The sequence below is a fragment of the Rhinoderma darwinii genome, chromosome 5, assembly GCF_050947455.1.
Source record: "Rhinoderma darwinii isolate aRhiDar2 chromosome 5, aRhiDar2.hap1, whole genome shotgun sequence".
In the NCBI taxonomy this organism is placed as follows: domain Eukaryota; kingdom Metazoa; phylum Chordata; class Amphibia; order Anura; family Rhinodermatidae; genus Rhinoderma; species Rhinoderma darwinii.
The window spans coordinates 221,249,535-221,263,381 of NC_134691.1; the positions used below are offsets into that span (position 1 = coordinate 221,249,535).

At 40.5% G+C, this 13,847-nt stretch overlaps 1 protein-coding gene across 6 annotated transcripts in view; it reads left to right on the forward strand.

Annotated features, from left to right (window-relative positions):
• Nucleotides 1-13,847, forward strand: part of PDE1C (phosphodiesterase 1C) — an 851,320-nt gene that overhangs the window by 549,170 nt on the left and 288,303 nt on the right. For all 6 annotated transcript variants that reach the window (XM_075826958.1, XM_075826955.1, XM_075826954.1 and 3 more), the window contains 2 exons: nt 9,230-9,343; nt 11,059-11,241. In XM_075826958.1, coding sequence (XP_075683073.1) covers nt 9,230-9,343; nt 11,059-11,241 — 297 coding nt within the window. The remainder of the gene's footprint in view (nt 1-9,229; nt 9,344-11,058; nt 11,242-13,847) is intronic.

The window sequence follows — 13,847 nt, forward strand, 5'->3', positions numbered from 1 at the left end:
AGTCTGACTCTAACCTCTACAACATGGGCAAGACCAAAGAGCTTTCTAAGGATGTCAGGGACAAGATCATAGACCTGCACAAGGCTGGAATGGGCTACAAAACCATAAGTAAGACGCTGGGTGAGAAGGAGACAACTGTTGGTGCAATAGTAAGAAAATGGAAGACATACAAAATGACCGTCAATCGACATCGATCTGGGGCTCCATGCAAAATCTCACCTCGTGGGGTATCCTTGATCCTGAGGAAGGTGAGAGCTCAGCCGAAAAATACACGGGGGGAACTTGGTAATGATCTCAAGGCAGCTGGGACCACAGTCACCAAGAAAACCATTGGTAACACATTACGCCGTAATGGATTAAAATCTTGCAGTGCCTGCAAGGTCCCCCTGCTCAAGAAGGCACATGTACAGGCCCGTCTGAAGTTTGCAAATGAACATCTGGATGATTCTGAGAGTGATTGGGAGAAGGTGCTGTGGTCAGATGAGACTAAAATTGAGCTCTTTGGCATTAACTCAACTCGCCGTGTTTGGAGGAAGAGAAATGCTGCCTATGACCCAAAGAACACCGTCCCCACTGTCAAGCATGGAGGTGAAAACATTATGTTTTGGGAGTGTTTCTCTGCTAAGGGCACAGGACTACTTCACGGCATCAATGGGAGAATGGATGGAGCCATGTACCGTCAAATCCTGAGTGACAACCTCCTTCCCTCCACCAGGACATTAAAAATGGCTTGTGGCTGGGTCTTCCTGCACGACAATGACCCGAAACATTCAGCCAAGGCAACAAAGGAGTGGCTCAAAAAGAAGCACATTAAGGTCATGGAGTGTCCTAGCCAGTCTCCAGACCTTAATCCCATCGAAAACTTATGGAGGGAGCTGAAGATCCGAGTTGCCAAGCGACAGCCTCGAAATCTTAATGATTTACAGATGATCTGCAAAGAGGAGTGGGCCAAAATTCCATATAACATGTGTGCAAACCTCATCATCAACTACAAAAAAACGTCTGACTGCTGTGCTTGCCAACAAGGGTTTTGCCACCAAATATTAAGTCTTGTTTGCCAAAGGGATCAAATACTTATTTCTCTGTGCACAATGCAAATAAATATATATAATTTTGACAATGTGATTTTCTGTTTTTTTTTAAATATAATCTCTCTCTCACTGGTAAAATTAACCTAGCCTAAAAATTCTAGACTGTTCATGTCTTTGACAGTGGGCAAACTTACAAAATCAGCAAGGGATCAAATACTTATTTCCTTCACTGTATATATATATATATATATATATATATATATATTTTTTTTTTTTAATATATATATACACTACCATTCAAAAGTTTGGGGTCACCCAGACAATGTGTTTTCCATGAAAACTCACACTTATATTTATCAAATGAGTTGCAAAATGACTAGAAAATATAGTCAAGATATTGACAAGGTTAGAAATAATGATTTTTATTTGAAATAATAATTTTCTCCTTCAAACTTTGCTTTCGTCAAAGAATGCTCCATTTGCAGCAATTACAGCATTTCAGACCTTTGGCATTCTAGCTGTTAATTTGCTGAGGTAATCGGGAGAAATTTCACCCCAAGCTTCCAGAAGGCCCTCCCACAAGTTGGATTGTCTTGATGGGCACTTCTTGCGTACCATACGGTCAAGCTGCTCCCACAACAGCTCTATGGGGTTGAGATCTGGTGACCGCGCTGGCCACTCCATTACAGATAGAATTCCAGCTGCCTGCTTCTTCCCTAAATAGTTCTTGCATAATTTGGAGGTGTGCTTTGGGTCATTGTCCTGTTGTAGGATGAAATTGGCTCCAATCAAGCGCTGTCCACAGGGTATGGTATGGCGTTGCAAAATGGAGTGATAGCCTTCCTTATTCAAAATCCCCTTTACCTTGTACAAATCTCCCACTTTACCAGCACCAAAGCAACCCCAGACCATCACATTACCTCCACCATGCTTGACAGATGGCGTCAGGCACTCTTCCAGCATCTTTTCAGTTGTTCTGCGTCTCACAAATGTTCTTCTGTGTGATCCAAACACCTCAAACTTCGATTCGTCAGTCCATAACACTTTTTTCCAATCTTCCTCTGTCCAATGTCTGTGTGCTTTTTCCCATATTAATCTTTTCCTTTTATTAGCCAGTCTCAGATATGGCTTTTTCTTTGCCATTCTGCCCTGAAGGCCAGCATCCCGGAATCGCCACTTCACTGTAGACGTTGACACTGGCATTTTGCGGGTACTATTTAATGAAGCTGCCAGTTGAGGACCTGTGAGGCGTCTATTTCTCAAACTAGAGACTCTAATGTACTTGTCTTGTTGCTCAGTTGTGCAGCGGGGCCTCCCACTTCTCTTTCTACTCTGGTTAGAGCCTGTGTGTGCTGTCCTCTTAAGGGAGTAGTACCCACCGTTGTAGGAAATCTTCAGTTTATTGGCAATTTCTCGCATGGAATAGCCTTAATTTCTAAGAACAAAAATAGACTGTCGAGTTTCACATGAAAGCTCTCTTTTTCTAGCCATTTTGAGAGTTTATTTGAACCCACAAATGTAATGCACCAGATTCTCAACTAGCTCAAAGGAAGGTCAGTTTTATAGCTCCTCTAAACAGCAAAACTGTTTACAGCGGTGCTAAAATAATTGCACAAGGGTTTTCAAGTGTTTTCTAATCATCCATTAGCCTTCTAACACAGTTAGCAAACACAATGTACCATTAGAACACTGGAGTGATGGTTGCTGGAAATGGGCCTCTATACACCTATGTAGATATTGCATTAAAAACCAGACGTTTGCAGCTAGAATAGTCATTTAGCACATTAACAATGTATAGAGTGTATTTCTGATTAATTTAATGTTATCTTCATTGAAAAAATCTGTGCTTTTCTTTCAAAAATAAGGACATTTCTAAGTGACCCTAAACTTTTGAACGGTAGTGTATATATATATATTTAGAAGCAGCAGCAGCATGGAGGAGGTTATACAGTAGTACTGAACAGTGTAGCTGAGAATCTAGAACTGGGGTAAGATTTCTATCTATTATCTATCTATCTATCTATCTATCTATCTATCTATCTATCTATCTATCTATCTATCTATCTATCTATCTTATTATGACCAGCAGCAGCCTCTGTGTCTTTTTTCTTTATGCCTCTCTCTTATTCTGCTCCTACTCCCTCCTCTCCCTCCCCTCTCAATAGACTTCTATAAGCAGTAGCATCTGGGTGTGTCTCTCTCTATTCTTGCTCCCTCTCCCCTCTTTATGGACTTCTATGGACAGCAGCATCAGTGTCTCTCTCTGTTCCTGCTCCCCCACCCCTCTCCACAGACTTCTATGAGCAGCATGTCTGTGTCTCTCTAAACTGCTACTCCGCCCTCCTCCTGCTCCCCCTCCCCCTCCACAGGTTTCTCTGGCCAGCGTGTCTCCCTCTCTTCTCCCTCCCCTCTCCATGAACTTCTAAGGGCAGCATGCCTGTGTCTCTCTCACTGCTACTGCACCCTCCTCCTGCTTCCCCTACCCTCTCCAGAGACTTCTATGGGCTGTAGCGTGTCTGTGTCTTTTTCTCTTTGCTACCTCCTTCTGCTGTCCCCTTCCCTCTTCATAAACTTCTATTTTCAGGCAGTAAAGAGACACACCCCCACTTTCTGTAGCCTGTCTCGTCTGCTCTGTAACTAGAGAAAGAATTTGATCAACATGGAGTAGACAACAGATTTCAAGAAGGGAAACATCTAGTAGTAGTACCTTCACACATAATTTGCATAGATAAAACAACGACATTTTAACATTAACATAGTTGCAAACATTTAAAAACATTTCTAGGGACACTTATGGTGTGGCTTTTGTGGTGGGTTTGTCTTATGGACATGGTTTATCTGGTGGGTATGGCTAATGAGGCGTGGCTTTCTTCCCAGAATTTCTGCATACAAATAAACAAACAAAAATTTCTGCACTAGACAACTACTCTGGTGGCTGGTATATCTCTCTGGTTATCTGGTTGTATACAGTCAGGTGATGTCTCACTTTATCACTAGGGCTCGGTGATATGTGCTGACCACTACTGATAGCGTAAAATTCAGCAAAGATAGTGCCACACTGTAGATGGTGCCCCATACTGCCCCCAGTAGATAGTGCCACACACTGTTACCAGTAGATATTACCACAGACTGCTTCCTGTAGATAATGCCACAGTGCCCAATGTAGATAGTGCTATACACACCCTGTAGATAGTGCCACACAGCCCCTTTTTAGATACTGCCACAGTGCCTTCTGTAGATAATGCCAAAGAGCCCTATGTAGATAGTGTCCCAGTCCCCTTTGTAAATTGTTCCAAAGTCCCCCCTTGTAGAAGGTGCCCCACTCCCCCCTTTATAGATAGTGCCACACTCCCACCTTTTTAAATAGTGCCACATATCCCCCTGTAGTAAGGGCCACACAGCCCCCCTAATCATAGTGCCACATCCCCCTCTGTAGATAATGCCACACACAAAGGCCCCCTGCAATTAGTGCCCGGGTGCCCCCCAAACAAACAAAAAAACCTTATACTTACCTAGCCCTGTTCCCATGAAGAACAGAGCTCCACAGTCTCCTCAGTCCTGCAGCCTATGTGGCACTGAGACAGGGTGTCCCAGCGTTTTATGGGCTGCAGGCCTAATGTGGCTTGTAGCCTAGTGAATGGCAGAGCCGGGAGCAGGCACCCTTGCCTGCTATAATATTCAATTGTATCCTGAGGAAGTAGATACAATTGAGTACGACAGTTAACAGTTCAAGTTGTCGGGACACGTTCTGGGACAGTAGATTTTCTCTGTAAATTTGGGACAGTCCCGGCAAATTCGAAACTGTTGGCAACTATGCAGTAAGTAAATGACAAAGTTGATCTTCTTGAGGTATACTATTAAACTAGAAATAGTTGTTTAAACAGTTATTGTCCTTTTAACAAAACATGTAAAAGGGAAAGATAGATCCAGCAGCCCATTGTTTGCTTGGTATAGAGATGAAGGGCTATGGACACCTTTGAGGGCAATTTTTTTTAATAAAGAGATTAGTCAGTCTTTTTAGTCTGACTTTGTAATAAGTCTTTATTAAAAAAATATATTTCACTTTTCGAGATACAGCTGTTCTGTATTCGCTATACAGAATAGCTGTATCGCTCGTTTTACACTGAGTCCCGCAGACCTGACGGGTTCAGTATTGGCAGGTCCTGGTTCTCTCTGACACGCAGGATCCACCTGTAATCAATCACATCGAAGTGATCGATTACACTTAGATGTGATCGATTAGTGTGTTACAATAAACACACTGACTAATCTGTTTATTAAAATTGGTTGTGTTAAACTTTATCTTTCTAGAAAATGATTCTTAATATCTACTTCTATTGCACTGTGATTATTTGGAAATGTTTCATAGAAATATCAGAGCCAGGTTCCATACAACTTTTGTACTGTATGTACATTATATATAAATATGTGCATTCTTGTAATGAGCAGTGATATAATAATAAAATAATAGATGGTACTTGCAGTAAATCGGTAAAACTAGTCAGTTAGAATTACTATTTAAATATTGCAATTTAAAGAATACCTAAATGTTCAAAGCAGTTTAGTCTAATGTACCTATAGAATTCGTACCCAAAACAAACATCACAAATATAAGCTCCACTTTGTGTAATAGTAAATTAAATTTATGTACAGCAGTTATGCGGAAATGTTTTATCATCGTAGTTAAGAGTTTATGAAGGTGGATTTATATGCTGAACATATTAGAAGTCAAAATAGTGCTGTGAAGAGAAAGCCATTTACGCACATTGAGAGATAGTAATGCTCTAAACGATCCTAGAAATTTAGCAAAACTCCAGGTTTAATGGAGGACAGGGGCAACATCCGGTTTATTTTGACAATGTTTTTGTTTTTCTTATTTTGTGTAGATATAATGAATATATGGCATAATCTATTGATGGAGATCACTGTTCAGTTTGTGCAAAGTACATATGCAGCAGTGTTTGGGTTAATAATCATTGTAAAATAAGAATGGGACCGTGGAAATGTACCAAACATTCACCAAAGGCAAAAAAATATTGACATCACGGAATTTAGTAATTCTTTTTGTAACATTTAAGTGGTTTGACAGAGGTAGGGGCTCCCTCTGTCACTCATTGGCAGCCTGTGAATGCATTTGTGGACTGTTGGTTGGATACCATGGCATCCTGGGTGCCTTATAAAGGACCCCAGGCATGCCATTGCAGTATGTCTATTAGGCCGTTCCAGAGTAGGTCTAAAAAATGTATGAAATAAAGTAAAATAAACATTTAAAAAAAAAAAAAAAGTGCACCTCTTTTAGGCCAGCATACACCAATTTTACGTTCTGCCCAGCTATGGCTGAGCATTTCTAAATATTTAAAGGTAACCTGTCACATTGAAAATGCTTTTCAATATGTGGGCAGCATGTTATAGTGCAAGGAGAGCTGATCAGGTAGGATGTATATTTTTGTAGCAAAAGATTCATTATAACTTGTAGTTTATTAACTTATTTCCCTGCTCATTCTGGGTTTAGGAGTTCAGTGGGCGGTTCTAATCACTGATTGACAGCTATCTATGTAGTCACATTTATACAGGGAAGACTGTCAATCACTGAGTAGGACCGCCCACTGGACTCATAATGAGAAGAGTTTTAAATAACTGAATTAGAAGTTATACTGAATCCTTTGCTACACAAAAATATTGTAATCTCTTTAGCTACTTCTGCTCTATAACATACTGCCTGGAGATTGGTCTGCATTTTAAATATGACATGTTCCCTTTAATGCTGTCTGGCACTCCTTTTAAGCCATAAGCTTAATTAAGTTCCTGGGATCTACAAAGGTGTTCCCTTTTGTGTTTATCTGGTTTGACTAACCCCCTACTCTGACATCACTTCCTTTTCTGCAGCTATTATGTGAACCTACACCTCGCACACTTCTTGCTCTCTACTCCCTTTCTGCTACTTTTCCCTGCTTTCTAGTTCAAATGCAGATAAAATGAAGAAGAGAGTTCTTAGTATTACCAGTATTATGTGCAGAGTGCATTGGGCTTAGAAGGCCTATGCCAATATGTAGCTCAGCATCGTGTTATCAAGATGGTTGCATATGTACCTTGGAGACTATAGATAATTAAAGGATGAAGTAATACGTGTTTCAGCATAACTAAACAGGCTAAACAAGCAGTTAAGCAACAGTTGTTCAGTAGGAAACAAAGGGACAGAGGACTGAATATATTTTTACCAAGAGGAGGAATTAGTGAGACAGGAAGTTGCATCTCATTAACCACACCCTTCCCTATAGAAACATTCTATACGTGAAGACTTCTATCTCCAGAGGAACCACCTCAGCCTAAACGAATATTTTTATAAAAATAAAACCACTACAGAAGTAAAGGGTCCCAAACCCAAAAGTCATGTTTCCTGTCGCTTACCACTCCAGGATCTTTATGTAGTAGAAACAACCACCTATATAGCCTTTAAAGGCACAGCACAACAACGAAACAAAAACCAATTACTACTAAAATGGAAAAAAGTGCATTTTTAAAGGAATGTGTATAACACTAATTTGTTGTCCAGCCCAAGCTTTTTATACAGATTCCACAATAATGCTTATCTACAAAACACATTCAAATCCTAAATGTTGTGCCCTATTTGAAATGTTATATCAATATATATAGCAACAGCAACCATAAAACTGAATGATAAGGACACACACATTAACCTGTTCGCTCACCACGACATACTATTGCGTCATGGTGTGGGGTGTGATGTTTGGAGTGGGCTCACCTGCTGAGCCCGCTCCATACGCAGCGGGTGTCAGCTATGTTGTACAGCTGACACCGGGCCGGGACTAATGGCCAGCAACTGTGATTGCGCTTTTCCTGACTGTTTAACCCCTTAGATGCTGCAATCAAGCACGATCACAGCATCTAAGACGTTAGAAAGAGGGGTGCTCCCCCGTCTGACAGTTCATCCGCCTATGGTTCCCATGGCAGCCCAGGGGCCTAATGAAGGCCTCCAGGGCTGCCATTTTTCATCCCTTGTTAAGCACTCCTCTGGAAGGGCTTAACAGGAGCCTGTAAAAATTACAATATACCGCAATACATTAGTATTGCAGTGTATTTACCAGCGATCTAACGATCACTGGTTTAAGTCCCTAGGTGGACTAATGAAATGTGTAAGAAAAAACATAACATTTGTAGTAGTGTAAAAAAAAAAAAAAAAATTACAAATGACAAAAAAAATAGCTTTTTGCCATTTTCCTCTGAATAATGTAAAAAATAAAAAATATATAAAAAATTGGCATTGCTGCTTCAGTAAAAGTCCGAACTATTGCAATATACCATCATTTAACGTACACGGTGAATGCATAAAAAGAAAAAAATATAAAATGGCAGAATCGCTGTTTTTTGGTCACTTCATATCTCACAAAAAATTAAATAAAAAGTTGATTAAAAAGTCTCATATAGCCCAAAATGGTAGCAATCGAGAGCTCGCCCCACAATAATTAAGCCCTCACACCGCTTAATCAACAGAAAAATTCAAAAGTTCTGGCTCTCAGAATATGGCGACAAAACACAAATTTTCCTTGGAAAGTAGTAAAACATTAAAAAAAAACATTTTTACCATATGGTGAAAGCCGTAAAAACTAATCACTGTTTTTTTCCTATTCCACCCCACAAATAAATTTTTTCCCAGTTTCCCAATACATTATATGGTAGAATAAATGGTGCCATGAAAAAATACAACTCGTCCCACAAAAAACAAGGCCTTATATGGCTATATCAACAGAAAAAATTTAAAAGTTATGGCTTTTGGATGGTGGACGGAAAAAAGGAAACGAAAATCCCAAAAATGGCTGCGTCCTGAAATGGTTAACAGTCTTTTACATTTGCTATGGTTTAAAAGACTGGAAATGTAAAATTGTGAAGCACCCTACAGAGAATTGTGCAGAGTCTTTCTTGCCTGCGTTACACATCAGGGAATGCTAATCTAACGTAATATTCATTTGTAATAACATTATACGTTAATTATACTTAAAACGTTTTAATTACTCCAATAATTCACTTGTAATTATAACACGTTTCTGAGAATGCTTTTAATGCAGTTCATTTGCCATTGAATGAATGTAGATGTAGCGCAGTGTTTTAATAATTAAAATCTAATAAGCTTTTACATCTATAGAGGGTCTGATATACTTTCTTTTTTATGTGACCTGCAGGTTAAGATGTCTGGTAAAACAGCTGGAAAGAGGAGAAGCTTCTGTGATAGACCTGAAAAAGAACCTGGAATATGCAGCAACTGTGCTTGAGTCCGTTTATATTGATGAGACAAGGTGGGCAAAATTTTGAAGTTCTTATGTGTGATGTATTATGTTGTAGTATTATAGTCTGATTATTGTTATTGGATACTAGAACACAAAATGAGCATCATTGTCAAACAACAATGAAAAGAGGAGTATAAAAAAATAAATAAAAAATAAATAAAAAAGAAACAAACAAGCAACATAATATAGATATAAGGATAAGTTTGTTTAGGCTATGTTCACATGGTCATTTGGAGCCTCCATCTAGGTCTTCATCATTTTTCATAGCAAGAATAGGGCAGCATGCACTGTACACGGCTATCTCTGTAAGCTCAATAGACATCTAATAGAGCAGTAGTGCACACACGTGACCGATGCACCATTACAATGGGGGCACACGGGACCTTCGTTTTTGTGATCGGTTGGGGTCCCAGTGATCATACATTTATCACATTTATTATGACATAACCCCTTTCAGATTGCAGTTGACACCACCGTCACACAGCTGATACTGCCGGGGAAGCCTTGTCTGACCAGACATTTCTCCTGCAGAGGTTGCTGAAATGAAATGTAGTAATACATGGCAGGTATCTATGTGAATGAATGTCCAGGTAATACAAGAACGGCTTGCGTCCACCAGTGTGGGAGCCCCTCAGAGAGCACTCTGTTCTGGTTCATAGAGGGGGTCCCGAGCTGTTCTTCTATGATGTCCAAATGCTGTAATAGGGTGTATGGGCAGGATTTGTCTTCATGAGACAACCAATTCAAAAGGGTTGTCCACAATTTGAAAAAAGTGGTCTGCTTTTTTTCCAGGATCAGCAACACCTTTGTCAGGTATTGCATCATATTCCTATTCAAGTAAATGAGGCTAGACTGCAATACCAGACACAGCCCATGCACAGTGGTGGGGCTATTTCTGGAGAGAAAAAAAAGGCAGACCCTGTTTTTTTGTCTTAGACATCTCCTATAACACCTGATTGCAGAGGATCCCAGCTATCATCTAGTTGTTAGGAGCTGCTTCTAACAAAAATGGGTTGTCCAAACCGGACAAGCCCTTTAATAAACCTTTCGTGCAAGCTATATGAGCCTACCCTACCATATCCTTGTGGGACATTTAGAAAATGGGGTGGCCGTACGACTACAAGTCAATGTGGTTGCAGTCACTAATATAGTGTCAATGAGGCCAACAAGGTTTAGCATTATTTAGTAATTTGTCCTTGTTTATAATATAGTGCTAACATGTTCCACAGCGCTGCACAGAGATCAGGGATCACAGTCTTATTTCCCATCTTAGACACATACACACTGGAGACAATTTCATAGGAAACCAAATAATTTATCAGAATAGTGTTCTGGGAGTATGGTAAAAAACTAGAGTGTCCGGAGGAAATCCACACAAACACGGGTAGACCAGACAAACGCCATGTAGGTTACATTCTTGGTCAGATTTGAACCCCCAGCACTGCAAGGCAACAGCGCTATGCACTAGATACCAGTCTATTATAAAAAAGCTTGCATTAGCCTTTGTATGTTTGGAAAAGGCCCCATTCTCTTGATATGGTCATTGTTCTTTTTAACCACGATCCTGAGCAAACGGTGAAGTCCAATGGTGATTATTTAGTTCAAGTATCCCATTGGAACGTTTTTAGATTATTAGATGATATGAATGACACTCATGTATGTAATATTCTGCACTAATCTACATTTTGGTACTGCCAATGAATTATCAAATGTCTTTTCTCCAGACGTTTACTGGATACAGAAGATGAACTCAGTGACATCCAGTCAGACTCAGTTCCCTCAGAAGTGCGGGACTGGCTCGCTTCTACATTTACCCGACAAATGGGGATGATGTTAAGGAGAACAGAGGAGAAGCCGAGGTTTAGAAGCATTGTTCATGCAGTGCAGGCTGGGATATTTGTGGAAAGGTAAGGAAGGATTGTAAATATTGTGTTACATCACGTGTTTTCTTTTTTATAATTCTAGTGTCGCATTCCATTTATAGCTGAGATACAATCTGAATCATGAGGCACATGTATTATGAATGACAGCACAGATCCTAACCGGGGTGACAGCCACACTACTGAAGAAGTGACAACTGCTGCTCTCATCCCCTGCACTTTAGTTTTACACATTTTCAACAGCATTTTAACCCATTTAATACGTTTCAATATATTTTATATATTTACCCCAAATTAATTTAATAGTTTGTCTAAAGGCCATTTTACACTGGCCGATAAGCAGCCGATGCAGCGAGTGTCAATCAACGAGACATCGTTGATCGGAGCTTGCTTGCTCCTCTCACCCGGAGCTATGGATGGGGACAAAAGGTCGTTAGTCCGATCGCTCGTCCCCATCTATTATCATCATGTCGGCAGCGCATCTCCCTGTTTACACATGGAGATGTGCAACTGAGAACGATAATCTTTTACTTTTTTAAAACAATACGACCAGCAGATTATCGAGCATTTGCTCGGCCATCTGCTGATCGTTCCCCTGTTTCCACAGGAAATTATCGGCAATGAGCTTTATATTAAAGTGTAGCTAAATGTTCGGCAAACTTCTGACATGTTATAGTGACATGTCAGAAGTTTGGATTGGTGGGGGTCCGAGCACGGAAACCCCCACCAATCGCTAGAATGAAGCACCCGTGTGATCATTCAGCTGCTTCGTGTCTGTTCGGCTTTTTCCGGAAATAAATGTATCAGTATACGGACTCAATAGAAAGTCTATGAGCCCGTACTCTGATAAATCGGCTTTCCGGAAAAAGCCGAAAAGAAACGAAGCAGCTGAATGCTCACACGAGCGCTTCAGCTGCTTCGTTCTAGCGATTGGTGGCGGTCTCCGTGCTCGGACCCTCACAATCCAAACTTCTGACATGTCACTATGACATGTCAGAAGTTTGTTGAGCGTTTAGCTACTCTTTAAGGCTCGTCTGCACGATAATTGTCCAGTGTAAAACCCCCTTAACAGAGATGTAACCGTCTTTATTTTGACTTTTAAAGCATTAAATACACAGTGTCAAGAAAATGTAACTTTACTTTTTCAATGGCTTTTCAATTGCTTGTGTTGTGTGAGATCACACTGCAGCAAAGTTATCAGAGTCAAGATAAAACTGGATATATCTGTATACCACCAACTCACAATATCAGTGCCAACAATTAAGGCTTCGTTCACATCTGCGTCGGGACTCCGTTCATGGGTTCTGTCAGAGCTTTCCGTCAAGGGAACCAATGAACAGAATCCAAGCGGAAACAAACGGAAATTATAGGTTTTCGCTTGAATCACCATTGGATTTCAATGGTGACGGATTCGGTGCAAATGGTTTCCGTTTTCCACCATTGTGTAAGGGTTCAAATCGTTTTGCCGGAACCAATACCGTAGTAGACTGCACTATTCATTCTGTCAAAATGACGGAAGCCTTACACAACGGTGACAACTGGAAACCATTTGCACCGGATCCATCACTATTGAAATCAATGGTGATGCAAACGGATACCAATGGTTTCCGTTTGTTTCAGTTTGGATTGTAAAATGTTTCAGTTTTTGATTGTAAAATGTCAATCAATAGCAGAGTCTGGAAATAGTTGCATTTTACCCTTCAAGGGGTTGTATGATATACTGTATAGTCTGCTTTTTTCTCCAGAAACAGCACCACTATTGTCCACTAGTTGTGTCCCATCAATGATATTACTTTAATTAATTTTCTTACATAATATATATTTTTAAATTAAAGTATTGTAAGGGCGCATTTCCAGTGATCTGGACAAAACATAGTGTTTGCAACAAAATTGCTATAAGTGTTTCTTAAAACGCCAAGGCTATATTCACACGACAGTGGAAAAAAACGGCCGTTAAAACCTAATGAACTGTCAGTTTTTCTTGACCATTTTGCTGTAGGTAGTGCCAATATAGTGCCACACTGCCGACTGTAGATAGTGCCCAGTGCCAATGTAGGTAGTGCCATACACAGTGCCCATGTAGATAGTGCCACAGTGTCTCTTGTAGACAGTTCCCAAATAGTGCTACAGCTCCCATGTAGATAGTGCCCCCTGTAGATAGCACCACCCTCCCTGCCGGGGATTCCCTTGACGTCACTGCCCATATATGGACAGTGATGTCAGGAGCTTTGAGATGGCAGAATCTCCAGATGGCCAGAGCATTCCAAGACAGGAGTCCCCAGCCAGAGCGCTTGCAATGCTCTGGCTTTGGACTGAAAGGCTTGAAAGCACCTGACATCACTGTTCATATATTGTTCACTTTTGGACAGTGAGGTCAGGGGTTTCCCTGGGCTCAGCGCTTAAAGTAGGGCTGTGCCAAGGGAATCGCCTTGTGAGGGCCAGGGTCAGTTATTAACAGCCGTCACCAGTATGACTTTCTGAAAAACAGCCGTTAAAAATGTATCCATTGACCTCTATGAGGGCCGTCGAGCCAAACATGTTCTATTTTTTTGACTACCAGTATTCACGGGCCTTTAAAAAAACGGCCGTGTGAATACAACCATAGAATTTTGTAATTCTGAAAATGGCCATGT